Source organism: Narcine bancroftii, chromosome 3 (genome assembly GCF_036971445.1).
Source record: "Narcine bancroftii isolate sNarBan1 chromosome 3, sNarBan1.hap1, whole genome shotgun sequence".
Lineage (NCBI taxonomy): Eukaryota > Metazoa > Chordata > Chondrichthyes > Torpediniformes > Narcinidae > Narcine > Narcine bancroftii.
The window spans coordinates 306,601,296-306,628,787 of NC_091471.1; the positions used below are offsets into that span (position 1 = coordinate 306,601,296).

General features: G+C 41.3%; 1 protein-coding gene and 1 long non-coding RNA gene across 3 annotated transcripts in view; one reads left to right on the forward strand and one right to left on the reverse strand.

Annotated features, from left to right (window-relative positions):
* mpnd (MPN domain containing) overlaps positions 1 to 27,492 on the forward strand; it is a 56,198-nt gene that overhangs the window by 6,147 nt on the left and 22,559 nt on the right. The window contains exons 2-8 of one of the 2 annotated variants that reach the window (XM_069928824.1): positions 634 to 833; positions 1,137 to 1,367; positions 4,405 to 4,558; positions 13,767 to 13,848; positions 19,107 to 19,203; positions 22,475 to 22,547; positions 26,145 to 26,221. In XM_069928824.1, coding sequence (XP_069784925.1) covers positions 634 to 833; positions 1,137 to 1,367; positions 4,405 to 4,558; positions 13,767 to 13,848; positions 19,107 to 19,203; positions 22,475 to 22,547; positions 26,145 to 26,221 — 914 coding nt within the window. The remainder of the gene's footprint in view (positions 1 to 633; positions 834 to 1,136; positions 1,368 to 4,404; positions 4,559 to 13,766; positions 13,849 to 19,106; positions 19,204 to 22,474; positions 22,548 to 26,144; positions 26,222 to 27,492) is intronic. The other variant, XM_069928825.1, reaches the window with a different exon arrangement.
* LOC138759035 (uncharacterized) lies at positions 2,224 to 5,267 on the reverse strand. The gene is made up of 3 exons (XR_011354600.1): positions 5,229 to 5,267; positions 3,928 to 4,140; positions 2,224 to 2,443 (listed from the first exon to the last, which is right to left on the reverse strand). It is a non-coding gene; the product is annotated as an uncharacterized lncRNA (long non-coding RNA).

Below are 27,492 nucleotides of genomic sequence, written 5' to 3' on the forward strand. Positions count from 1 at the left end.
CACAGTGGGGGAGGAGAGGCAGCGGCAGCACCCACTTTGGGAATCACTATTCTAATTGGTGGCTAATACTCCCAGCATTTTCTTGTGCTGGCTTGCCAACAACCGACCATTTTTCCTGACCAGTTTCATGGGGCTTTAGATATGGGTGGAATGCAATGTTGGCATAGGATTATTTGCCATGAAACATGCAGATGATCTTAGACTGAGAGTTTGGAGAAAAGAACAACATTCAGAACTGTGAATTGAAAAACGCTAATATATACTTTTCAATGGCAAAGAAGCGGCGTTTATACAGTGCCTTTTTAGATTTAGGATATCAGCAAGCTTTCTACCACCAACACGTATTCTGAAACGTGATGACTATTGAGTTGTAGGAACCTTGACAGCAACATTATAGTTGCTTTAAAGAGAAATTTTAGCCAGATCTCTGCTTTTAAAATGATTATACATGTCATAGGGGAGCTCACCCACGGTCCTGTATTGAAGTGGGAGTTTAACTTTTATGCCTGTGACCTTGGTGTCCAAAGTAAACCCACCAGCTCCCTAATGCAGCCTGCAGTTTATTCATTGAGTGAACTTCTGGCCTATGAAGACTTGAACAGTTTATAACGTTTGTGTATTGTTTGGCCTCAGCCTCAGACCCGTCATCACCTGCAGTTGAAGACGAGGAGGATGAAGTGGACGTGAACCTGGAAGAGGCTGAGAATGGGACCACTGGAAAACTCCACACTCCCCGGGGGACCTTGCTCACTCGCCGTGGGATCACACTCCGTGTGCTTCTCAAAGACAAAGTTATCCAGCCTGGAAAAGGCTTGCTGTCTATTCACTATCTAGTAAGGGGCCAAACTTGCCGAAAGATACGTTCCCAGTCCTCCTCCGCTCACCACTCCCTTTACCCCATTCCTCTCATCTCCACTCATGACAATCTTGGGGAGCAGTTCTGCAAATGTTGTGAGATCTCTAGAATCTCATCCAGGCATCACTTTCCAATTGTTGGAACCTGGCGCTGATTATCACAAGCCCAATTGGTTTTTGAAGCATTATTTCCTTTTAACTAGTATAATAAGGGGTGCGAGTCCCATAAAGGGATGGTTGGATTGCGTGTCTCTCCTGTCACCATTTCTGTTTTTTCACAGGGGAAGATGTTTGTGGGGGACCTGTTACCTGACGGGAAGATCAGGTGGCAAGAAACCAACCAGGTGTTCAACTCCCCCAGTGCCTGGGCTACACACTGCAAGAAATTGGTGAACCCTGCCAAGAAATCAGGCTGTGGGTGGGCCTCTGTGAAGTACAAGGGGCAGAAGCTGGATCAGTACAAGACCATGTGGCTGAGGGAGCAGCAGTCTCCGCTGCAGGCTGTGGAAACGGTACGGTTTATCAACGTGTCTCAGGTCATCAGAGAGGTCATGGACACGGGAGGGAGGGTGTCATGTCCGGGGGTGGTTGTTCAAACACGATCTTCTGATGCAGAGAGTCTGGAGTTTGGACAGAGTTTTAGAGGAGTGAGAAATACACCTTTAGCTGCTAGTGCTTTAGTAACACCCTCCTCTGCTCTGCAGAGACATTGGAACCATTTGGTGCAGTGATGAATGTGCCTACCTTCATTCACTCCTGGCCAAGGACTAAACTAAATAAGAAAATGCTGGAAACTCTCAGCAGGTCAGGGCAGCATTCACACAAAGAGAAACGGTAACTTTAAAAAAAAAAATTATTATTTTAGGTCAGACATGTCTTCAATCTGAAATATTGACTCTACTCTTTCTACAGAAGCTGACTGACTTGCTAAATATTTCCATTATTTACTCTTCTTCCAGATTTCCAACGCTGCAGCATTTTTTGCTAATTTTACTACATTCTTGTTTGTGAAGACTGTTCACTTGAATGAATACATCAAAGCATGAAAATTCAAATGCTATAAAATTAAAATAAAAACAAAAGTCCTGTAAGTGCCCTTACCTAGGGAGCCCTCACAATAGGTTATGGAGGCAGTTGTTCTGTGCAGTGTACATGGACAGGACTTCCTGTTCTGGATTTCAACTCTGTCACAAGGCAGTGCCTTTTTTTTTTTAATTAAAAAAAAAATGCACACTCATTGGATTTTTATTGGTAAAGTAAAAACAAGTGTCAATGTATTTGCTTCCTGAAATACTTTTAATGCCTCCTGTTGAAATAGCAGAGAGGAGTTTTGTGCAATCATATGAAGATTGTACAAAAACTACTGTGATGCAGGAAAAGTAGAATATCAGTTGATAAATGGATTAAATCGTTCTTGTTAGATCTGGAATTCTATTTGAAGGAAATGACGGATTGGAATGGGAACACTGGAAGTAGGAACATTGGGTTCATAGATAGCCACTCTCAACCATTTCCCAGCTCTTTGCTCAAAGTTTAGGTCCTCCTTCCCCATGAAGCAGTTAAATTTTGGTCTCTTCTGTTCTTCTCTCTTTTGATTTAAAAAAAATTGTTAGATCAAAAGAAATCAAGGCTCACCTCCCCCCCCCCCCCCCCACCATTGATGTGATCATCCAGGATCGTTGTCTGAAGAGGGTGTGCAAAATCATTGAGGACCACTTCCACCCTGCACACAGCCAGGGAAGAGATACAGGAGGATCAGAGCCTTCCCACCAGGCCGAGGAACAGCTTCTTCCCACGGGCAGTGAGAATGCTGAATGACTGAAGGAACTGATCACACTCACCATCCGAGTCTCTCATTTATACAAACAACAACTTTTTCTTTATTTATATTTAGAGAAAAAAATACTTGTCCTGCATATGTATTATTTGTCTGTATGTGTATTATTTCTTGTTGTGCATGTTTTGCACCAAGGACCAGAGAACGCTGTTTCATCGGGTTGTACCTGTACAATCAGATGACAGTAAACTTGAATTGAGCTGTGGGCCCCAGAGGGGCAATAGTGTCCCCATTGAGAATGACTAGACTATAGTGTCATGTATGTGACTATCAATAAATAGGAACCAACGGAAAGACATCTATCGCCTTATCAACAAAAAGATTTTGTATGCAGTTGCCAAAAACTCAAGGCCAGAAGACCGTGACCTCACTTTGTTTATTTGTAGCAGATGTCGGTTTAGATTTTCCAGGATTTCCTTGAATTGGAATTTCCAGAATTAGTCAAAAATGTTCTGATATTTGCTAAACACTGACAACAAGTTTTTAAATTGCATTTATAAAGCCTTTCAAATTGTTGTTTACAACCTTTTTTTAAATTTAAATGTTAAATTTAGACATAAAGCAAGGTAGCGGGCCATTTCAGCCATGAACCCAATTACACCCAATTGACCTACAACCCTGGTACGTTTTGAAGGGTGGGAGGAAACCAGAGCACCCGGAGGAAACCCACGCAGACACGGCGAGAACATACAACTCTTTACAGACAGTGCGGGATTCAGATCCAGGTCCTGATCACTGGCGCTATAATCGTGCTAACCACTACTCTAAGTGTGCCACCAAATTCACAATGAAGAAGAAATGTTGATGTTTGCATAGAAACTGGATTACCACGTTTGTACTCTTGGATGGTGAGGTTTTGGTGTATAGTGATTAGCTTGTGCTCTCCCACCTTGACACGCTTACTTACTTTATATTTCCGATGAATATTTTTGGTGTTCAAGGTTCCTATCATTGTCATGTAAGAATACCTAATAACTTTTGTCTGTTGCATGGTGAACAAAGAGTTGGCATGAGCATTGCCAAGGACCCCTAACCATTGGCTGCCCAAGCTCCAGGTCTAGACTTCTGATACAGTCAGCAAGCCTTTGGCACCCTGAGGCCCTTTGGGGGCCCATCATGCCCTCAGCACCTTCTTGAATCCCAGTCCTGATATCTGGTTCCCTTGAGTCAGTTTCCAGCAGCCTGTGTGGATCCTTCATCAACTGAACCCCTTGCTGGTCCACCACAACGCTCACCTTCCCAGTAGGGTCATCATCCAGGCTTCTCCTCTGTGGAAGGGGTGTTCTCCCCGTTTCTGGTGGCCTGAGCCAGTTGGCTGCTCCACTGGAGTCTGCAACCCCCTCGAGGAGCGTGGTGTTCTTCATCTCATTTGCTTTTGCACAATCCATGCATCAAGGAAGGCGAGCAGGTTCCAGGTTCAGGATGAGAGAGAACTGCCTTTGGGGTGCCTGGGTGGACAATAGGTAAAATTCTTTTGGGTACCTTCTGCTGGTTGCTATTCTGTGCTTCCCTTGCTGACCTGCAGATACTTGTGTCACTTGGCTTGCACAGAGTGAATGGCTCAAGATCCCAGAAGGGACGTTGTGAGTGTCCAAGAGTTTTTGTGGAGTGGAAATGCACCTCCCGGGTGGGGAGTGGAGTGGAGAAGATTTTTTGAATGTCCTCAAATCTGTACTTGTCACTAACATTGTTGATGTCCTCTCTAACCTAAGAATTTGGCCAGTGAAGAAGATGAGGAAGTTCCTGAAGAGGAAGACTTTGAGAGCCGAGGCAGGAAGAACTCAAAGCTGAATAATCAAGTTAAGAAAGTGGAAGAACAGAACAAGAAACTGCAAGTTAAAAGCGCTCAAGACGCCAATCTCACAGGTACCTCCCGTTGTTCCTGCAATGACCATGCTTTCCTGAAGCAGACTTTACAGGGGCACAAACTGACTCCAGCCATGTCAAATGCTTATACCTATTTTTATTTTGACCCACAGCATGGTAAAAGGCCATTCTGGCCCACTAGCCCATGCCACCCAATTGACCTTCAACCCCTGGTACATTTTGAAGGGTGGAAAACACGCAGAGAAAGGGAGAATGTATAAACTCATTACAGACAGCGTGGGATTCAAACCTCAGTCCCGATTGCTGGCGCTGTAACAGCGTTGAGCTAACTGTAACACCAACCATGCCAGCAATATAAATTAAATCTGCATCTGGCTGTTTGGCAGGGGATGACAGTCTAATCTTACCACTGCCTGATGTGTCTTCATTATCCTTAAAAAAAAAGGGATGCATTTCCATTTCCTCCCCCTTTGTCCTGTGCCGTTGGGAAGGAAGCAGGAAACCACTTGATTCTGCCTGCTCCATTGCGTGAGCAGGGGAGGAAGAAGGTTTAAAGCGGGAGAAGAGGTCTATTGTCGGGTTGGCGAATCCTGGTTGTGGTAGGGGACGTAGAGCCGACGGAATCATGGCGGGCGCAGAAGTCAGTGCGGTGAGGAAGAAGGTTTGCCTTGAAGGGCTCGGGCCCGAAACATCAGTAGTATGTCTTTACCTGCTAAGGACGCTGCGAATCCAGCTGAGTTCTTCCAGCAGTTCAGTGTGTTTTTTACTGCTTCATTGAGTGTAGTGTTGGAGCTGTTTAGTATAGTTATTTTGTTTGTATCAGATGCATCATTGCCTCCAGTGACTTGTTCTGTAACCCTGTACCAGTACAGCTTTCATTACATTACTGATTTTGGCACACTCCCCAGGTTCCATTTGTTTGTTACTTTTGGGGTTCATCTTGTGTCCTATGGCCTTGAAGCACTCATTTGATGATCCCATGTACCTTCCTTTCTCCTCATTTTCTAATCCACTTTATTCCCATTTTCCAGGCAATAACCCCACCCCCCCTCCCCCACCTTCCCGCACATGTATAACACCTGAATCTTTATTTGTAAAGTTGGGCAGCTTTTCAATTTAGCCACTGTCATTAACTGCTGACCCCATAGTTGCTGAATAGTGGGAGAGATGAGGTTGAGCCCTTGCTCCCTCTGTCACAGTGACCAAAGCCGCATTGATCTCTATGGCCCAGGCCGTAAGATGCCCTGGGAGTAAGAGCACCAGGGGACACAACAGGATCATTAACCTGGTTGGTTGAATTTGAGGCAAATGTTGTGAAAATGATTGATGCCATGTCCAGCGCTCAAAATATAACGGAAATTAGGAAGAAAATACCGGTGTAAAACATAAAAGTCTACAGATACTGGGATTTTTAAAATTTTTATTTTTTATTTTTCACACCATAAACCACATTGACCAAGATACATACATTTTCCTTTTCAAATATGTACAGTGTCATTTTCTCCCCCCTCCCTCTTCCCATCCCACCCTCCTTACCTCCCCTCCCATTCATTTAAAGTACAGAATCTAAGATACATTAAACGAGTCAAACAATGTTGTCACTCAGTAAAAATAAACAAGAAATTCCACTGAGTCAATTCTTTTCATTTCCTTCTCCTTCCGTTATTTTAGGTGGTAGATGTCCCCGGTAGGTTTTCTCTATTGCTTCATGTATGGCTCCCATATTTGGTCAAATATTTCAATATTATTTCTTAAATTATATGTTATTTTTTCTAATGGAATACATTTATTCATTTCTATATACCATTGTTGAATTCTTAAGTTATCTTCTAATTTCCAGGCTGACATAATACATTTTTTTGCTACGGCTAGAGCTATCATAACAAAACAAATACCGGGATTGAAGTAAACTCAGAATGCTGGATAAACTCAGCAGGTCGAACAGTGCACTGGACTTGGTCAAGAGTCCGTTGTAAGCTTGGTTCTTGAGATAAATATCTGAAAAATACCCCAACCAACTGTGTGCCATCAGTGCTGCAGTGCATTTTCTGTCTCGGTTTAAGAATTTGCATCCTTTCCGATGAATTCTGCTGTAGTGTATGGGGGTTGCCTGGCAGATTGATCAGGTTAAACTTTGAACTGTTAGCATTAGCTGTACTTCACAGACTGAAACTTTCACAACAGTTCAAGATTATTTTATTGTCCTGTAATAAAACAGATAATGTGATATTACATGAAATTTCCTTTGGTCTACTGTAAGGCAGACAAAGATTCACCATCAGCAGAAACTGTCCCGAACCCCTTGCAGTCAGAGAAAGAGAAGCAGAGTCGTCTTCCTCCTCCCCACACCCCCCAAGAGTCACTGAGTTATAATGGATTCTTCTCCTGCATTCCTGCATCCTCCACAGCCTTCAGTCCAAACCATCAGCGACCCAAACTCCAGATGCAAACCTCTGACACGATCAGGAAACCTCTATCACTCTCTGTAGCCTCTCGCATCCCGGTTCTGATACCTTGGTACCCCTCCAATCAGTCTCTAGCAGTCCGCAGCCTGTTGCGAGTCCCTTGACCACGGTTTCCTGCAGCCAGCAGCCTGTGTGGGTTCCTCACCGTGAGTCGTCGACACCCCATTGCCTGTGTGTTCTTCATCCATAGAACCCCTCAGTGGTCTGCCATTGTGGTCCTGTGAGCTGTCTCCCTTGCTTCTCCTCAAATAGGGTGGGGGGGGGGTGGTCCCCACATTATCTGGTACCCTGTACCAGACCTCTGCTTCCCTAGAGTCTGCAACCCCTAATGGCCAATGTGGATAATAGGTAGCATCATCATATATGGGCATCGACCCTGCAGGATTTTAAAATAAACCATCTTCAGCTTCTTTATCGGGCTGTTTAAAGGGGGTGGGGGGGGGGTGGCGGGTAGAGTGGTGTCTCCACTTCCTGCTCTCTGCAGGTTCACACTAGTAATAGTTCTGACATTGCAACATTTTGACCCTTGACTGACTTCTGGCAAAAGACCAACAAAAACGGTCTACAATGTCAAGGTCAGCTAAAATGACTGCTCTTATTCAAGCGACATGGTTTTTTAAAATTTTTTTAATTTTTCACACCATAAACCACATTGATCAAGATACATACATTTTCCTTTTCAAATATATACAGTGTCATTTTCTCCCCCACCTCCCTCTTCCCATCCCACCCTCCCTACCTCCCCTCCCATTCATTTAAAGTTCAGAATCTAAGATACATTAAACCAGTCAAACAATGTTGTCACTCAATAAAAATAAACAAGAAATTCCACTGAGTCAATTCTTTTCATTTCCTTCTCCTTCTGTCATTTTAGGTGGCAGATGTCCCCGGTAGGTTTTCTCTATTGTGTTTCATGTATGGCTCCCATATCTGTTCAAATATTGTAATGTTATTTCTTAAATTATGTTATTTTTTCTAATGGAATACATTTATTCATTTCTATATACCATTGTTGTATTCTCAAGTTATCTTCTAATTTCCAGGCTGACATAATACATTTTTTGCTACGGCTAGGGCTATCCTAACAAATCTTTTTTTGTGCACCATCCAAATCAAGTCCAAATTCTTTGTTTTTTATGTTACTTAGGAGGAAGATCTCTGGGTTTTTTGGTATATTGCTTTCTGTAATTTTATTTAATATCTGGTTTAGATCTTCCCAAAATTTTTTCACTTTCTCACACGTCCAGATTTCATGAATTGTTGTTCCCATTTCTTTTTTACAACGAAAACATCTGTCAGATACTGTTGGGTCCCATTTATTTAACTTTTGAGGTGTAATGTATAGCCTGTGTATCCACTTATATTGTATCATACGTAACCTCGTATTTATTGTATTTCTCATAGTTCCAGAGCATAACTTCTCCCTTCTTTATCTTTATGTTTAAATCTTGTTCCCATTTTTGTTTAGTTTTACCATTTGTTTCCTCATTCTCCTTTTCTTGCAGTTTAATATACATATTTGTTATAAATTTTTTGATTATCATTGTATCTGTAATCACATATTCAAAATTACTTCCCTCTGGTAACCTCAGACTGCTTCCCAATTTGTCCTTCAAGTAGGATTTCAATTGGTAGTATGCCAACACTGTATCTTGAGTTATATTTATTCTTCATTTATTGAAAGGACAGTAATTTATTTCCTGAAAAACAATTTTCTATTCTTTTGATCCCTTTTTTCTCCCATTCTCTAAAGAAAAGGTTATCTATTGTAAAAGGGATTAACTGATTTTGCGTCAGTAATAGTTTTGGTAATTGGTAATTTGTTTTATTCCTTTCTACATGAATCTTCTTCCAAATATTGAGCAGATGATGTAATACTGGAGAATTCCTACGTTGTACCAATTTTTCATCCCATTTATATAATATTTGTTCAGGTATCTTCTCCCCTATTTTATCTAGTTCTAATCTAGTCCAATCTGGCTTTTCCCTTGTTTGATAAAAATCTGATAGGTATCTTAATTGTGCGGCTCTATAATAATTTTTAAAGTTTGGTAGTTGTAAGCCTCCTTGTTTATACCATTCTGTTAATTTATCTAGTGCTATCCTTGGTTTCCCCCCTTTCCATAAAAAATTCCTTATTATTTTCTTTAACTCCTTGAAGAATTTCTCCATCAAGTGTATTGGCAATGCCTGAAATAGGTATTGTATCCTTGGGAAAATGTTCATTTTAATACAGTTTATCCTTCCTATTAGTGTTAGTGGTAAGTCTTTCCAATGCTCTAAGTCGTCCTGTAATTTTTTCATTAGTGCATAATAATTGAGTTTATATAGATGGCCGAGGTTTTTATTTATTTGTATACCTAGGTATCGTATTGCTTGCATTTGCCATCTAAACGGTGATTCTTTCTTAAATTTTGAGAAATCCGCATTATTATTATTTTATTTGCGTTAATCTTGTAACCCGACACTTCTCCATATTCCTTCAATTTCTTATGTAATTCTTTTATTGATAATTCTGGTTCTGTTAAGTATACTATAACGTCATCTGCAAATAAACTGATTTTATATTCCTTTTATTTTTATATTCCTTTTATTTTTATCCCTTTTATTTTATTTTCTGTTCTTATCAATTCTGCTAGTGGTTCTATAGCTAACGCGAACAATAGGGGTGATAGTGGGCATCCCTGCCTTGTTGATCTGCTTAAGTTAAATTGCTTTGATATATATCCATTTACTGTCACTTTCGCCAATGGCCCCTTATACAATGCTTTAATCCAATTAATATACTTCTCTGGTAAACTGAATTTTTGTAATACTTTGAATAAATAATTCCATTCTACTCTGTCAAAGGCCTTTTCTGCGTCTGTTGGAGCTTTATTCCCTTCTACTGCATGAATTAAGTTAATAAATTTACAAATATTGTCTGTTGTTCGTCTTTTTTAATTAATCCAGTTTGGTCTAGATTTACTATTTTAGGTACATAGTTGGCTAATCTGTTTGCTAATAGTTTAGCTATTATCTTATAATCTTTGTTAAGTAAAGATATTGGTCTATATGACGCTGGTGCGAGTGGATCTTTCCCTGTCTTTGGTATTACTGTAATTATTGCTGTTTTACATGAATCTGGTAAGCTTTGTGTTTCATCAATCTGGTTGATTACTTCCAGGAGGGGAGGAATTAATAAATCTTTAAATGTTTTATAGAATTCTATTGGGAATCCATCCTCTCCTGGTGTTTTATTATTTGGTAATTTTTTTATTATCTCTTGTATTTCTACTATTTCAAATGGTTCTGTTAATTTATTTTGTTGCACTATTTGTAATTTTGGTAGTTCAGTTTTAGTTAAAAATTCATCTATTTTGTCTTCTTTCCCTTCGTTTTCAGTTTGGTATAATTGTTCGTAGAATTCTCTGAAGTTTTCATTAATCTCCGTTGGATTATATGTGATTTGTTTGTCTTCTTTCCTTGATGCCAATACCATTCTCTTAATTTGTTCTGTCTTAAGCTGCCATGCTAGAATTTTGTGCATTTTTTCTCCTAGTTCATAATATTTCTGTTTTGTCTTCATTATGTTCTTCTCCACCTTATATGTTTGTAGTGTTTCATATTTTATTTTTTTATCCGCCAATTCTCTTCTTTTAGTTGTATCTTCCTTCATTGCTAATTCTTTTTCTATATTTACTATTTCCCTTTCCAATTGCTCTGTTTCCTGATTGTAGTCCTTCTTCATCTTGGTTACATAACTTATTATTTGCCCTCTGATGAACGCTTTCATTGCATCCCATAGTATAAACTTATCTTTCACTGATTCCGTATTTATTTCAAAGTACATTTTAATTTGTCTTTCAATGAATTCTCTAAAATCCTGCCTTTTAAGTAGCATGGAGTTTAATCTCCATCTTTACATTCTTGGAGGGATGTCCTCTAACTCTATTGTCAATATTAAGGGTGAATGGTCCGATAATATTCTAGCTTTATATTCTGTTTTTCTTACTCTATCTTGCATACGAGCTGATAACAGGAATAGGTCTATTCTTGAGTATGTTTTATGTCTACCCGAATAATATGAATATTCCTTTTCCTTTGGGTGTTGTTTCCTCCATATATCCAAAAGTTGCATTTCTTGCATCGATTTAATTATAAATTTGGTTATTTTGTTCTTTCTGTTAATTTTTTTCCCAGTTTTATCCATGTTTGAATCCAAATTAAGGTTGAAATCCCCTCCTATTAGTATGTTCCCTTGCGCGTCTGCTGTCTTCAAAAAAATATCTTGCATAAATTTTTGATCTTCTTCGTATACATTAAATAAATTCCAAAACTCTGAATATATCTGACATTTTATCATTACATATCTCCCTGCTGGATCTATTATTTCCTCTTCTATTTTAATTGGTACATTTTTACTGATTAATATAGCTACTCCTCTAGTTTTTGAATTATATGACGCTGCTGTTACATGTCCTACCCAATCTCTCTTTAATTTCTTAAATGTGTTTTTTGCACGAATGCTATATCAATTTTTTCTTTTTTCAGTAAATTTAGCAGTTTCTTCCTTTTGATTTGGTTATGTATTCCATTAATATTTAAAGTCATATAGTTCAACGTAGCCATTTCATACTTTGTTTATCTTCCCTTTCTGTTTCCTCATCATCACCTTTCCTTCTTATCCATTTCTGCTTTCTTGTTTTGAACACTTTATAAGACAACATTCCTAAAACATCATACATTTCCCTTATTCTCCTATCTAAAATTTCTTTAACCCCATTATCCCCTCCCCTTCCTGAGTTGCCCTTTATCCCTTGTCGGGCAACCACATCTCCCCTCTCCATTTGGATTTGCGAATTCACTCGCAAGCGTCAACTGATTTTGCAGTGACCGTCACTCCTCCCCACCCAGCCCCCCCAGAAAAGATTTCAATTTTAATATTTAACAAAGGTCACTCTTTTAATTCCCTCCTTACTTCCTCTGTTCCCTTTCATTCCCTTATTAATTCTTATCTATACTCTATATATTTTCCTCTAAATACGGATACACTCATGTACACACATATATGCATACACATCTATCTATATATATATATATATATATACACACATACATATAGTTCGTGGTCATTTTTACTCTCGTTACATGTCTTCATCTCTCTGCCTGTTTTGTAGTTGTTCTGCAAATTTTCGTGCTTCCTCCGGATCCGATAATGGTCTGTTTTGCTGCCCTGGAATAACTGTTTTAAGTATCGCTGGGTACTTTAACATAAATTTATATTCTTTTTTCCATAGGATCATTTTTGCTGTATTAAACTCCTTTCTCTTCTTCAGGAGTTCAAAACTTGTGTCTGGATAGAAAAAAATTTTTTGACCTTTGTATTCCAGTGGTTTTTTGTCTTCTCTTATTTTCTTCATTGCTTTCTCCAATATATTTTCTCTTGTATATCTTAAGAAATTTACTAAAATGGCTGTGGTTTCGGGGCTAATGTTCTATGTGCCCTTTCTATTTCCATTTCTTCCTGTAATTCTGGTCTTCCTAGGACCCTGGGGATCCAATCTTTTATAAATTCTCTCATATTCTTGCTTTCTTCATCTTCCTTTAGACCCACTATCTTTATATTATTTCTTCTATTATAATTTTCCATTAAATCTATCTTCTGAGCTAACAGCTGTTGTGTCTCTTTAACTTTTTTATTAGATTCTTCTAATTTCTCTTCCATTCTACTTCCATTTCTACAATTGTTTCTCGTTCTTCCATATTGTCCACTCTTTTTCTTATATCTGACATGACCATCTCTATTCTATTCATTCTTTCTTCTTCACTTTTAATTCTTCTTTTTATTTCACTAAATTCTTGTAATTGCCATTCTTTTACTGATTCCATATATTCTTTAAAAAAAAAATATCCATTGTCTTGCCTTTCCCTTCTTCTTCCATTTCTCTACGTTCTTCTTCTTCTTCTTCCTCTGGGTTGGTCATCTGTTGTTTCCTTGTTTGCTTTTTACTCTCTTTCTTGTTCTCATTGTTTTCTGTGTTCTCTTCCTGTTGCTGTGTTGCAGCTGTCATCCTCAGCTGTGGAGATCGACTCCTCAGCTGTTCCCCCCTCCCATCAGTTTGGTTTTTTTCACGCACATCGCGCACTTTTACTTTGCTCCGCGAGCCATTTTTGTAGTCCTGAGCTCGGGACTTCCACTGACCTTAGGGAATGGGTTTCTCTCTCCACGGCGGGCCTCCTCGGACAGGTAAGGCCTTCACCTTCTTCTTCCGACGTTCTTTCTTCTTCTCTTCTTCCCGTTCCTTTCGACTTTTCTCTCTTCGCTGCCATTTTCTTCCCACCTTTACTTTTACTTTGTTTTAATTTTTATTCTTGTACCTTTGTGTTTTGTGTATTTTAAAAAAAAATTTCCGGAGAGGGCTCCATCACGTGACTACCCCCCCCCCCCCCCCCAAGCGACATGGTTGACATTGAGGTTAGGGCATTGTGATCAGGACTGAACAAGGATTGTGTACTGTGCTGTTTGTAAAGGAGTTTAAGTTCTTTCTGTCTCTGTTTGGGTTTTCTCCAGCGGCTCCAGTTTCCTTCCACCATTCAAAAACTTATCGGGGGGGGGGTGGTGGTGTGGGTTAATGGGGTGTAAATTTGGTGGCATGGACTCGTGGTCCAAAATGGCCTGTTACCTTGCTTGTTTAAACTAGAAAAATAATCCACTGTGGATAGAGCCGGAAATGGTAAAAAAGGTGTGCTACTGGAAAAATCCGCTGCTTAACTGTGTCGATTTTTTTTTCATCCTTAAGATAATGGTCACAGCATAAAGAAAGCTGCCAAAGATCTCGGACCTGTTCGATATTCTGAGATTGGGAGCAGAGACTCTGGGAGGTAGGTGCCCTGTTTAATCTATACTTTGATCTTTTGGCCTTGGTATGAGTTTATTGTCACATATGTTATACAATATACATTTGCACTGACATCATTACTTGCTGCAGCCATACAGCTGCTTTAAAAAAAACTGCAATGAAATTGCAAATAGATAATAAATACAAAATATAATAAATAATCAGTTACCATAGTGCAGAGAGAAGTGTTGTTAGAATACTGCCAATTTGTTATTCTGTTCAGTGTAGAATTAAATTTCCCCTTTATCTCTACTGTAATCTTGTGTCTCTAAGCTGCAGTTTGACAGTGTCACCTCACTCAAACTCTGGTTTATTCCTGCGTGAAGATCCAAGTGGCCATGTTGAGGAACACCGGGCGGCGCCACCCTGAGGAACACCGGGCGGCGCCACCCTGAGGAACACCGGGCGGCGCCACCCTGAGGAACACCGGGCGGCGCCACCCTGAGGAACACCGGGCGGCGCCACCCTGAGGAACACCGGGCGGCGCCACCCTGAGGAACACCGGGCGGCGCCACCCTGAGGAACACCGGGCGGCGCCACCCTGAGGAACACCGGGCGGCGCCACCCTGAGGAACACCGGGCGGCGCCACCCTGAGGAACACGGGGCGGCGCCACCCTGAGGAACACGGGGCGGCGCCACCCTGAGGAACACGGGGCGGCGCCACCCTGAGGAACACGGGGCGGCGCCACCCTGAGGAACACGGGGCGGCGCCACCCTGAGGAACACGGGGCGGCGCCACCCTGAGGAACACGGGGCGGCGCCACCCTGAGGAACACGGGGCGGCGCCACCCTGAGGAACACGGGGCGGCGCCACCCTGAGGAACACGGGGCGGCGCCACCCTGAGGAACACGGGGCGGCGCCACCCTGAGGAACACGGGGCGGCGCCACCCTGAGGAACACGGGGCGGCGCCACCCTGAGGAACACGGGGCGGCGCCACCCTGAGGAACACGGGGCGGCGCCACCCTGAGGAACACGGGGCGGCGCCACCCTGAGGAACACGGGGCGGCGCCACCCTGAGGAACACGGGGCGGCGCCACCCTGAGGAACACGGGGCGGCGCCACCCTGAGGAACACGGGGCGGTGCAGTACCCAACTGTTGTGGAAAAACTCAGCAGGTCACACAGCAGCGTTTGGAAGCAAAGGGATATAACCAACATTTCAGGCCTAAGCCCTCCATCAAGCCCTCTATCAAGGCGTACCTTGGTGCTTTTAATATTACGAATCAGCATCTGCAGACTTTTTTTTGCCATTGACAATCAAAATCAGCGTATTATGCCTGTTAGCCTGCACTTTAGTTCAAAAAAAGGCTCAAAGCCTTTACAATGATTTAAATGCTGCCACATGCAGCAAGTTCCAACTTACTTACAAATTCAACTTAAGACTGACCTAGGAGTAACCCAGGGACTGCCTGTAATTTACTGAAGTTCCCTATTAACACTTCCTGAAATCAGGCTGCCATCATTTTGAAAGCATTCAGGAAAATGAGATGACAATTTAACTTTTGAGAACATGGAGTCATCAGTACAAAAATGGGTTCTGTAGTCTCTTCGATCTCTGTTAGTGCAAGCATTCATGAGCAGAAACCCTGGGTGATTCTTCTGTTCCTAACGCGGTGGGGGGGGGGGGTGGTGGGGGGGCGGTGTGTGTGTTGTAGAGCCCTTTCCTCTGAGATTAATGAAGGCAGTGCTGGCTCAGAACCTAGAGAAACACAAGAAATAATGGAGGGGATCAGCAGGCCTCGCAGGATCCATGGAGAGAAACGGACAATTGACGAGGGATTCAGAGTTTGGGTAAATGGCTCCGTCTGGCCTATTGGGAGTACTCTGAAATGAATTTATTTTGTTGTGTTCTATCATGATGTTCTTGCCGCTGAAAGCTGATGGGCATCCAGCGGAGATGTTAAGACGAGGTCCCACTCACTCATACTGGTGGAGGAATCCATGACAGTGCGCCAAGAATGGCAGGGGGTTTTCTCACCTGACTTGGTCAATGTTCACCCTTCAACTAACATTTCAAACTGAATGCCTGGTCCTTGATCTTTATTGCAGCTTGTGGCAGCTTCCTGTGCTCAAATTGCACTTTTGTGCATTTTCAGTGTAGATCATTGGTAAAAAGTGAGCACACGATGGTGGAGAAACTCAGCAGGTCAGACGATGTCCTTGATGAAGGGCTCAAACCTGAAACATTGGTTATGCATCTTTTTCTTTGCTATATGAAGGACACCCGCTTGACCTGCTGAGTTTCTCCACCATTGTGTGCTCACTTCAACCATGGTGTCCACGGACTTTCATGTTTGACTTCATTGGAGTAACGTTGTTTAGTCCTGGGGTCTGGGAGGATTCTTGCTCAGTCAGGCTTATTTGCACAATGAATTTCCATGTATTGAATCCATATACAGTAAGTTTCCGGGTGAAGAATGTCCGACTTACGGACAACTCATACTTATGAACGGACCTACGTGCGGATTCAGCGGTTCATCGGCTCAAGGAAGAACGCCGCCCGCCATTTTGAGTTGGGTCACGTTGCTGTTAATGTTGCTATTGACAATCAAAATCAGCGTATTATGCCTGTTAGCCTGCACTTCAGTGCAAAAAAAGGCTCAAAGCTTTTTCAATGATTTAAATGCTGCCACATGCAGCAAGTTCCAACTTACTTACAAATTCAACTTAAAGATGGACCTAGGAATAACCCAGGGACCGCCTGTAATTTACTGAGGTTCCCTATTAACACTTCCTGAAATCAGGCTGCCATCATTTTGAAAGCATTCAAGAAATTGAGATGACAATTTAACTTTTGAGAACATGGAGTCATCAGTACAAAAATGGGCACTTAAGCCCACCATATCTATTACAAAATTAATTATGCCTCTGCACTAACCAGTGATTGGTCTGCAGACTTCAATGCCTTGGGAAATCAAAAGCTCCTCTAGATACTTGTCTTGTTATGAATGAAGTCCCAGCCTCTGCAACCTCTCCCTATAACTCAAGCCCTCTATTTCTGCAACATCAACGTGAATCTCCTGTACCCCCTTCCAATTTATTGACGTCCTTCCAATAGCCAGGGGACTAGGCCTGCACACAGTACTCTCAATGTGGTCTCCCCAATGTCTTGTACTGCTGACTCCTGTCCCAATATTTGTAGTCAATACCCCACACAATGTACCAAGTGCCTTCTTCACCATTTTATCCACCAGACTAACCACCTTTAGGAAACCATGCACCTGTGCACCTAGAAATTTTTGTTCTATAACACTCTTGAGGGCCCTACCATTCACCATGCAAGTCCTGCCCTGGTTTTGCTTGCGACATAGTCTGGTCCCCGGTAACAAGCAGGGTCTGTTTTTACAGACATCTGTAAATCTATTTTGTCTATGTGGGATAATGCACAATAATCACTCTATGGTAAGCACACCTCCACACTGTTATAATGAATGGCATCAAAACTCATCAGACTGGCAAAAAAATACTTGAGAGAGAGAGAGAGAGAGAGAGAGAGAGAGAGAGAGAGAGAGAGAAAATTGGTTCTGTAACCCTTAGGAATATTCATCTGTACATGCATCGGACTTTTGAATATAATGATATATTGGGTGTTTGCTCATGGTTAACCATATAACTGTTTACAGCGTGGAAACAGGCCATGTCGGCCCTTCAAGTCCACGCCGGTTCACCTGAACAATGCAACAGATTCACTTCTTCCTGTAAAGTGGAAAATCTTAATGAAGTTAATTCTCAGAAATTGTTAGTTCCCAGGATTCGGACCTCGATGAAGGGCTCAAGCTCGAAATGCCAGTTATGTGTTCTTTCCCTTTGCTGCATAAGGGAGACTGTTCGACCTGCTGAGCTTCTCCAGCATTTTGTGTTTTTTACTTCAACCACGGTCTCTACAGATTTTCGTGATTTACTCCTATGATTATAGTTCCCAGCTACTCATTCTCTCCTCATAAGTTAACCTCCTCATGCCCAGAGTTTACACGGTGAACCTTCCTCTGCACTGACTCCAAAGCCAGTGTATCTTTTCCCAAGTTAGGAGACCAGAAGTGCACACAATATCCCAGGTGCAGCCTCACCAGTGCCCCGAACAGTTGCCAAGGATCCTCCCTCCTCTTAAATTTCACTGAATGAAATAGTGCAGACAGGTCTTTTTGTGGTTCTGGAGTGGTTTAAAATAGATTCAGCTCACATACCCTGAAAAGGATCACGTTAATTTCGACTGCCATCAGTGATCCGTAGAGGAAGACCGACATAGGTGTTATACAGAACCGCAGCTGGAACATGGTGACACCATGATTACTGTAATTCACCAGTTTAATAAATGTTGTGATAAAAGCCAGGACCCAGTAGATAAAAAGGGCTGTAAAAAGAAAGATACAATCATCAACACCAACTTGTACATTTGCAAACAGTCCTGGAACTTAAACAAAGTTTTTAAAAAAAAGAAATGTTAAACCGTGTGAGGAGGAAGTAATAACGGTAAATGTGCCCTAAAGGCAAGTTTTGAGGTGATTCTAAAAATGGAGTCAGTGGCATGGAGGTTTCTGATATAAACTTCATGGCTGTAGGTTAGTCAGGGGTTCAATAATTATTGTACATTCCATAATTTTTTCTCTGGAGGTCGTCAGAGATTCCACATTAGTGTTGATTTTTATTTTTTTCTTCATTAGAAAAGTAACCATGATTCGATGGAGGGGATAGATTAGATTTATTCATCTATTTTTTTAATATAACTGTCTAATAAATGGGTCTGACATGGTTATTTTTTTTACTAGATTGAGTTTGTTATCAGTAACTATTAATGTAGCGATACATATTTTCTTATTTACCCATTATTTACTTGATTCATTATGCAATTGTCATTTATTATGTATGCTTATATACATCAATATAAATATTTTAAAAAAGGAAAAGGTTAGTCAGTTGAATACATGCCCAAAGGTGGGATGCAGCTTCTTCAGAGAGTTAGGTGAAGATTTTGCTTATGTGTTGGGATGTCTATAAGGCAGGTGTTTGTAACCTGGAAATAGCCTGTAATTCCTTCTTTGAGTATTCATCCTAACACTTGCTGTAATTAGATTAGTGGGGTATATTCTGTATCTAATCATTAATGCGTGCTGCTATACATTATTACTGTCTTGAAATGTGCTTTAAAATTCATGGGAGGTTTGGTGTAGTCAGATTTCGGTAAATCAGTTCAACCATAACCCAGGGAGCCCTCATACAGATGTCCTTCCTCTTATTGCAGGGACCCTCACACACTCGTTGAACTTGCATCATTCACATCGATGAACAAGTTCCAGCCCTTTAATGTTGCAATTTCAAGCAATGTGCTTCTGTTGGTGGTAAGTACTTAAGTGATTTGGATATAAATGGGCAGAATAAATATTATATTTTCATCCCTCTGCCCCCTTCTTGCCTTCCAGTACCTACCATTCCCTGGTGGAGAAGCCTAGTCTCATTTAATTCCCGTCTCAACATCTTCTGCATTCAATTTGAAATCAGGGTCTTGAACCTGAACACGAGACATGAATTGGCTATTGTACATTGGGAAGTTACATCAAAAGGTATGAGAGTTAGTATGCAAGGGCTAACTTAAAGAATTATTACACAACTATATCTCTTTTAAATAAAGAAAATAACTAACCGGATATGAGGTCCACCCATGGAAGTCAGGAGAAATTGAAGTTAGCATTAAATGAAACAAAAAAGATGTTGCCACAAGAGGCTGCAAGGCTGAGTCTTGAGAAGATTTCAAAATTCAGTAAAGGAAAACCAAAGAATTGACAAGAGTAGATTAGCAAGAAACATAAAAACCGACTTTTCTAAGTTTCTCTTAAGATGTAGAATGGAAATGCTGAGCATTGGCGTATTTGGATTTTCAGAAGGCCTTTGAAAGGCTTCCACCAAAGATTATTTAATGAAGTTGGAGCATCCATTGTCGGTGCTAATTTACTGACGATTTAAAGATTGTTGCATAGAATGTTTGAATTGTCTATTCATGAGCAGATTTATGAAAGGTCCGCGTGTGCTGCGGAATTAACCAGAGCTGAGGGGAAGCTGGTGGCTTCAGAGACGAACTAGAGTAAACCAGAAAATTGAAAGTTCTGACCTTGATTTCTGAGTTGCCTCGAGTGTACAAATTGGATACGATAGGGACTTGCTTTGAGAATCCAAGTATTGGGCAAGACCTACAGTAGTAGGGAGCTACAATGCAGTCTGCTATAGGTACGTATCCGGTGTTGGTTTTGGAAGATGGACAGGTGTAACAGCACCGTCCTTTCTCGATAAGGTGTGTTCCTGAAATGGATTTCTAATTCACTGTCTAATTCCCCAGTCTCAGAAATATTGCCAAGTGCCATTTACAATGAGGGCAGCAGCATGAGTCAGTTTATGTTTCTGTGGTTCTTGCCTGACACCAATGGGTTGATTCCATGTTTTGAATAAGAGTTCAATTCTTGCTAGACTCAATGGTGTCCTAGGTCAGGAAAAGGGGCCATTTAGCCTACTGGGTCCAAGTTGACAACCTAGTTTCTATTTACACTAAATTTATATTTAGTCCTTTTTTAAAATTCTCCCAATTTTTCCATCATCTTCCCATAGATTACCTGCATACTTAGAGCGTTCCAGTCGCTAATTCACTGACCGAACCACAACTCTTTGGAATGAAAGTGCAAACATTTTCTGAAGTGAAGAGCTGGTGCAAGAATGAAGGCTAAATGAAGCGCACTAGGTCCTAAGGAGACATGATTGGGAAGATGTTAGGAGATTTCCATTAAGGAGAATCCCAAATGAGGGCTCAGACTTGTAGATTAGGGGTAGTTATTAAAGTTGAGGTGCATCTGAATTTGTACTCACAGAATCTCCAGAATTTTTAATCCTAGAGATTGGTGGAAGAGAGATCAATTTTAATTTAGACACGCAGCACAGTAACAGGCCCTTCTGGCCCACGAACCAGTGCTACCCAATTACACTCAATTGACCTACAACTCCCGGTAGGTTTTAAATGGTAGGAGGAAACTGGAGCCCCCGGAAGAAACCCATGCAGACATGGGGAGAACGTTCAAATTACTTACTGACAGCTTGGGATTCGAACCTGAGTTGCTGATACTGTATCATTGTTGTGCTAACTGTTACACGAACCATACCCTGAGATCACTGAAAGTATTTAAAGTGGATGTAAATATATTTTTTAAGAGTGGGAAATTGAGGTGGAGAATGAGTGCAGAGGAGGAGTTGAGGCCTGGGGTGGGTTGTTCATGAACAAGTCGAATGATGTGGTACTTTTGAGGGATGACTTCTGTTTTCTTGTGTTCATGTGTGCAAATAATTAAAAGCAATTAGGATTACAATTCTAGAAAGACCATTTAGAATAGCACACCCCTTCAAATTTCTCAATGGGACAACGCCTACCCTGCTCATTTGCTCTCAGCATTGCAGTCAGTCTGATCTCCCAGTTGGCCACAGCATCTGAACCTAAAGTAGTTCACTTTGTTTCCTCTTCCTCATTCCCTTCAGAATCTTTAAAGCCTTTGGGTCCTTTCTCTGAATTGAGGAGACGTAGAAAGGTTGTTTTCCATGGTGGGAGAGTGTTGGACAAGAGGGCACAACTTCAGGATTGAAAGGTGTCCACTTAGAATAGAGATGTAGAGAAATTTCTTTAGCCAGAAGGTAGTGAATCTGGAATTTGTTGTCACGGGCATTTGTGGAGGCCAAGTCATTGGGTGCATTTAAGGCAGAGATTGATGGGTTCTTGATTAACCAGGGGACCTAAGGTAATGGATGTTCCCTGAGTTACAGGGAAAGGTTAAACAGATTAGTACTTTGTTCCCTGCATAGAAGAATGAGGGCTGATTTGATAGCAGTATACAAAATTATGAGGGGTATAGACAGTAAATGCAACTGTGCTTTTTCCACTGAGGATAGGTGAGATACAAACCAGAGAACATGGGTTAAGGGTGAAAGGAGAAAAGTTTAGGGGGAGCATAAAGGGGAACTTCTTCATACACAGAGTAGTGGGAGTGTGGAATGAGCTGCCAGCTGACATGGTGAATGCAGGGTCAATTTTAATATTTAATTAAAAAATTGGACAGGTACATGAATGGGAGGGGAATGGAGGGCTATGGACTGGGTGCAGTTCAGGCAAATCATTAGTTTGGCACAAATGAGAAGGGCCAAAGGGCCTATTTTCTGTGCTGTAATGTTCTATGGTTCTAAGGCCAGGGTGTGGCGAGGTGAGAGAATGGATCAGCTCATGATTGAAAGACGGGGTGGACTTGATGGGCCGAATTGCCTACTTCTGCTATTATGTCTTATGGGTGTGGCGTTTTGGGTAGCATCTCTGCTCAGCCCCCGTGCTTCCCTCTTGGTAAATGACTGCACGATCCTCTGTCAGTGAGGGTGTTGTACGTGACTGCCTGTGGCTGCCAGATGGTAAGAAATCAACAAGGAACCTTCATTCGATACGAGAGAATAGTAGAGTTTTGTGATGGAGTTTTCATCTTAATAATGGAACCAGAATTAAACAAGCTGTAAGAGAATTTGCTGCATGAAGCTATATTGAGCAGGCAATAAAGCTCAAATCTGTTATTTGTGAAAGATCTTTGGTTCTTTTAGGATTTTCATTGCCACCTGACGACCAGTGAGGTTGTTGGCTACCTTGGAGGAAGGTGGGACACTAGCACACAGTGTAAGTAGTTCCTAATTCTTACCTATATATATATATATATATATATATATATATATATAAAATACTGGGTTTTATGGATAAAGTATTTATGCAGGTACTTGAAATGTGACCCTTGTTTGCCTTTTAACTGTTCTTTATAAAATGCACTAATTGTTTATACTCCTAATCCATCTACCTTTATCTTATTTTTCCAATTTTTTTTGTCTTCTGAAAACACGCCTGAACAGGTTGTTGTGTTGTTGAATTCCAATCCTAATCCCTCCTTGAATAATAAAATCTCTTAGTCTTGTGGGTCCTGGTTTTGTATACTCCGACGAGGAGTTAGACAATTGTGCTAAAGTACAGCACAGATTTTTGGCTCAATTTGTCCTCACTGACTGTGCTGCCCTATAAGAGTCCAAGCCCATTTTACCTGCATTTGGCCTATACCCCTCTACTTTTTGTTTTCATATCCAAATGCCTTCTCAGTGTTATAATTGTACCTGCTTCTACCACCTTCTTTGGCAGCTTGCTACATATATCCTCAGCCTCATTGCTTCGCAAATTCTCTTTTCATCTTTAACCTATGCCATCTAATTTTAACCTTGCCCATCCTAGGAAAAAGACTCGATCTAAACTCCTCCTAATTTTATTAGCCTTTAGACCAGTGGTTTTCAAACTGCCCCCTAAACTCACATTCTACCTTCAGTAATCCTTATGCCATCGGTGCTCTGTGATTAGTAAGGGATTGCTGAAGGTGAGATGTGAGTGGGAAGGGGAGGTTGAGAACCACTGCTCTAGAGCCAAGTGTTACTGAAATATTTTGCTTGAGAATAATTGTCACTGGCCATTTCCTATGAAACTGTGCACATAATGAGTCAATTAGGTACGATTAAAACAGTGGTTTTCAAACTTTTTCTTTCTACTCACATACCACCTTAACCAATCCCTTATTAATCACAGAGCACTTATGGCATAAAGATTGCTTAATGTGAGTTAGGGGGACAGTTTGAAAACCATTGCTTTATGAGGTCCCACCTTGGCCTCTTACATTCCAGTGAGAATAACCCTGGCCCATCCATTCTCTCTTTACAAGTCAAGCTCAGGCCACACACAAGTGAATCTCTTTCTAATGTTACCTCTACTCCTTCCTGATTGGAGAACCAGTCCCAGTGTTTTTTAAATTGTATCGGCCTGTAGTGTGGCCTCCAGAAGTGTACACAGTGCTTTGAGTGTAGCCAAACCAATGTTTTCTACAATTGCAACATAACATCCCAAATTTTACTCTCAATACCTCAAGCATGCCAAATGCCTTCTTCACAGCCTATTTGTTGACACCTTTGGAAAGCTATGGAGTGGTTCTCCAAGGTCACATGAAATCAGTAGCCATTAGACAAAAAAAAGGCATTTTTTAAATGGGTAAATAGTACACAGTGGGGTGAAAGGGCCTGATACAATGTTGTATGTTTACATTTTAAAACAGTTAATTAATATACAAATCTGAGTATGCTTGTAAGTAGTTGCAACGATTTCTTGTCAGAGTGACACTCATTGGGGAAACTGGACAAGATGTGCCCTGTCTCAGTTCACCAGACCACTCCATCTTGCACCATCTAATTTTACCTTGCCCATCCTTGGAAATCCTATCTCAGCTCCTCCTCATTTTATTAGCCTTTATGAAGTCCCACCTTGGCCTCCTGCGTTCCAGTGAGAATATCCCTGGCCTATCCATTTCCACGCTTTGAGTGGTGCCCATTGCAAAAGGAAACTGGGGATGTGACGTGCATAATTAACCCACAGTTCAAGAAAAGAACATTCAGTCTGACAAGAGTGGACTCTCCACGATTTAAGGGATCAGCCCAGGATATCATTTCTGTGCATTAAAAATCATCCCTATACTTTTTAGTTGCATAATTAGTTGTTGGCAACTCTCAGCACAGAGCAAGGCTTCTCTAAACTAAGAGAACCTTCTCTCCAAGATTCAGTTACTGCCACTGATTGCTGGGCCACAGGACCTCCAGAGGCCATGGTATGTGATTGGTTGATCTATACTCGGGAAGGAGTGGGGGGTAGGGAGGTCTCCCTTGGGGATCTCATGTCATGTTACCCTTGGTGGTTTTGCAATTTCTAACCCCCTTCCTCCTTCACTACCCTGAATCTCAAACACATAGGTTAATCTTGAGGCTCCTTCAAGGCAGTAAATCATAATTTTTTCCTAAATCCAGGATCATATAATTTTTTTTTTTTTGGTGACATTTCATTAGGTGTTGCAGCTACGTGTAGTGTCCCATTTAGCCAACAAAATATGGCAGAAATCCAATTTCAGGGCAAGTCACATTATCCAGCTCATTTTATTGGGTTGGCTTCAAATCTTGTCTTGTTTTTAAGAAAGTTCCCTTGACCTGTTCATTCTTTCCTTAATGTTATATTTTCTGTTCGGTTTGCATGTTTATCCAATGCTTCTATGTCCTTTTTATGGAAGGAAGTCCAACGCCGTATTGAGCCTGTGAAGGATCCACTACAACTTCAAAAACTTCAGTAATGTTGAATTCTCAAACCTAAAAATGTTTCCCAGCTTTTTAATGGGATTTTTAAAAGCTTTTGTTGACCTGCAAAGCTGTTATTAATCAATTATTCATCTATATCGCAAGATCTCTCTGGTTGTATGTTTACTGAACCAGATTAAGTTTCCCCACGTTAATTGTTGTCTACAACTGAAACTGCTCAGTCTCAAGTCTTCTGACGTCTCCATGCATTGTACCCCATTTTCTCTCTTTAATTGTATCCCCCAGTTTGGTACTAGCTCCACCCCATCACTGTAAAGAATGCGTGTGTGCTCATTATGAACCATCGCTTCATCCTGTCCACACAGTTTTACAGCTTCCATACCTTCAGTTTCCTAATGTTCTGATCAGTTTAATTCCCATCCAGTTATAAATCCTCTGGCTCAACTTGCCCTCACTTTAACTGTGGTCCTGCCATTGTCGGGCACTCCAATATATGACGTGTGCAGATCCTTTTATTTAAACACTTGGGAGCACATGCACAGGAGTGACTGAATCGCCACATAGATTTACTGATCTTGTGCATTTTAAGTTTCATGTTTGGGTATGAGATCCAGTGCCTTCAGTCCATTAGGTGTCTCATATGATCTAGGGGTTTGACAAAATTACCCCTTTGGCTCAAATTGAAATGAAAGTATTTTCTGTATTCAAATGTTTCCTGAAGGTGAATTGAGCAAAACTGCGTAGTGAACCAACTACATAAATGGTTTTATCCCTTAGTGAATGAATTCCGTGATTAAACCAAGCAAATCTAAATAAACTGATGCTTGTATTGAATGGAAAAAAAACAGGTCTGTTTACCTCTCTCACTTCCTGGATCCCTCCCTCTCACCCTGGCACACTGCCTTTCCTTGCTACGACCTCGCTTCCCGCACCTCCCTCTGTCTTCCTGTCTGTTCTCTCCCTTTGCTCTCATTGTTCTGTTAGAATGAAGTCCTGGTAAAGTGCCCAACACAGTGGATCCTGAGCTGAATGGGCACTGGTATCTATAATATCTTGTCTTGCCCTCATTTACAGTCCAGTTCCCTGCTGACTGCTGTGTATGTTTTGACAGTATTGACAATTCTCCGAGCTTTTCCATGTCGAATACGGCTTTCTGACAAGGATTCTGCCTCTGCAGTTGAAGAAGAGGTAAAACATTGTTTTCCCAGGTTTCTCTGCCTCCTCCCTCACTGTTCCTTATGCTCTTGAAGATCCTATCTCTTTAACAGAGTCAGCTTGTAGGGTGGTACGTACAGTCCAATCATTCTCCACGTGCCATGTGTATTGTGTTGGCAAGGCATTAGTCCAATCTTGTCCTTTTCAAACCAACTGAACATCTATCCCATTGTAGAAGCTTTACTGAGTTTGTGATTTTTTTTTTAAACCAAAAATGGACTTTATTCACATAAATTATTTACAAAATGAAAGCTGTTCAGAGTCTCTTCCCTGGTTTCATATCCATACGTTCCCATTGCTGTGCCTTGTTGCATTTGATTCCATTTATACTATTACCACCACTGTGGCACCTTGTGCATCTCTCCCTCCCACCCCCACCCTCTGTTGGTTGAGGGGCTTCCCCTCAGTCTCAGCCCCTCAGTGCCTGGTGATGGAAGGACTCTAGACTGTGGTCCTTCCCCACACCACCCAAGCCTCAACGCATACTTCCGCAGCCTGGAATGCCAGTCAGCAGCATTCCTTCACCGACGTCTCCAGTTTGAGAACTGCTATCGATATCATTCGGAGCCTCTTCTACCCAATGCCACTTTCCTACTTCCTCCTCTCTCTCCCCCAGTCCTGCCAATTCCTGTCACATTAAGGAAAAGAAGTAATTAATATTGATCATGTTGAACTAGTTTTGAGATGATTGAGAAAGTTGATTCATTAAATAAAATGATCAGTTTCTGTAATACTGCATTTCAAAGTTACAGTTCAGACACAACACTGTAATGGAGAGCCAAAACTCATCCCTGTCATGTTATTCTGGAACCTGATTAAAAATTCTGCCTCTATTTACATCCATAGATGTCTGGCCCATTCTCCCACATCACCCAAAATGTTTCGACATAGAAAAATATCATTTGCAAGTGGCCAATACTAACCCTATATATTTAGCTCCTGTCTATGTGTTGATAACAACTAGTATTTATATAGTGCTTTTATAAATCCTATTTAACATGATGAAACTCCCCAGCAGGGTTCAAAAGAACGATATTGGCCATTGTACCACAGAGAAGTGGCCGCTCATATGATTAAATGTTTGCATACAGTAGATTTAAGATTTACTGTCAGAGTACATACATGACATCACATACAACACTGAGATTCTTTATCTGAGGGCAAGGAGAATAATAGATTGAGTGGAGCATTGGCTGATGGGCAGGAAGCAAAGGGTGGGAATAAATGGATCCTATTCTGGTTGG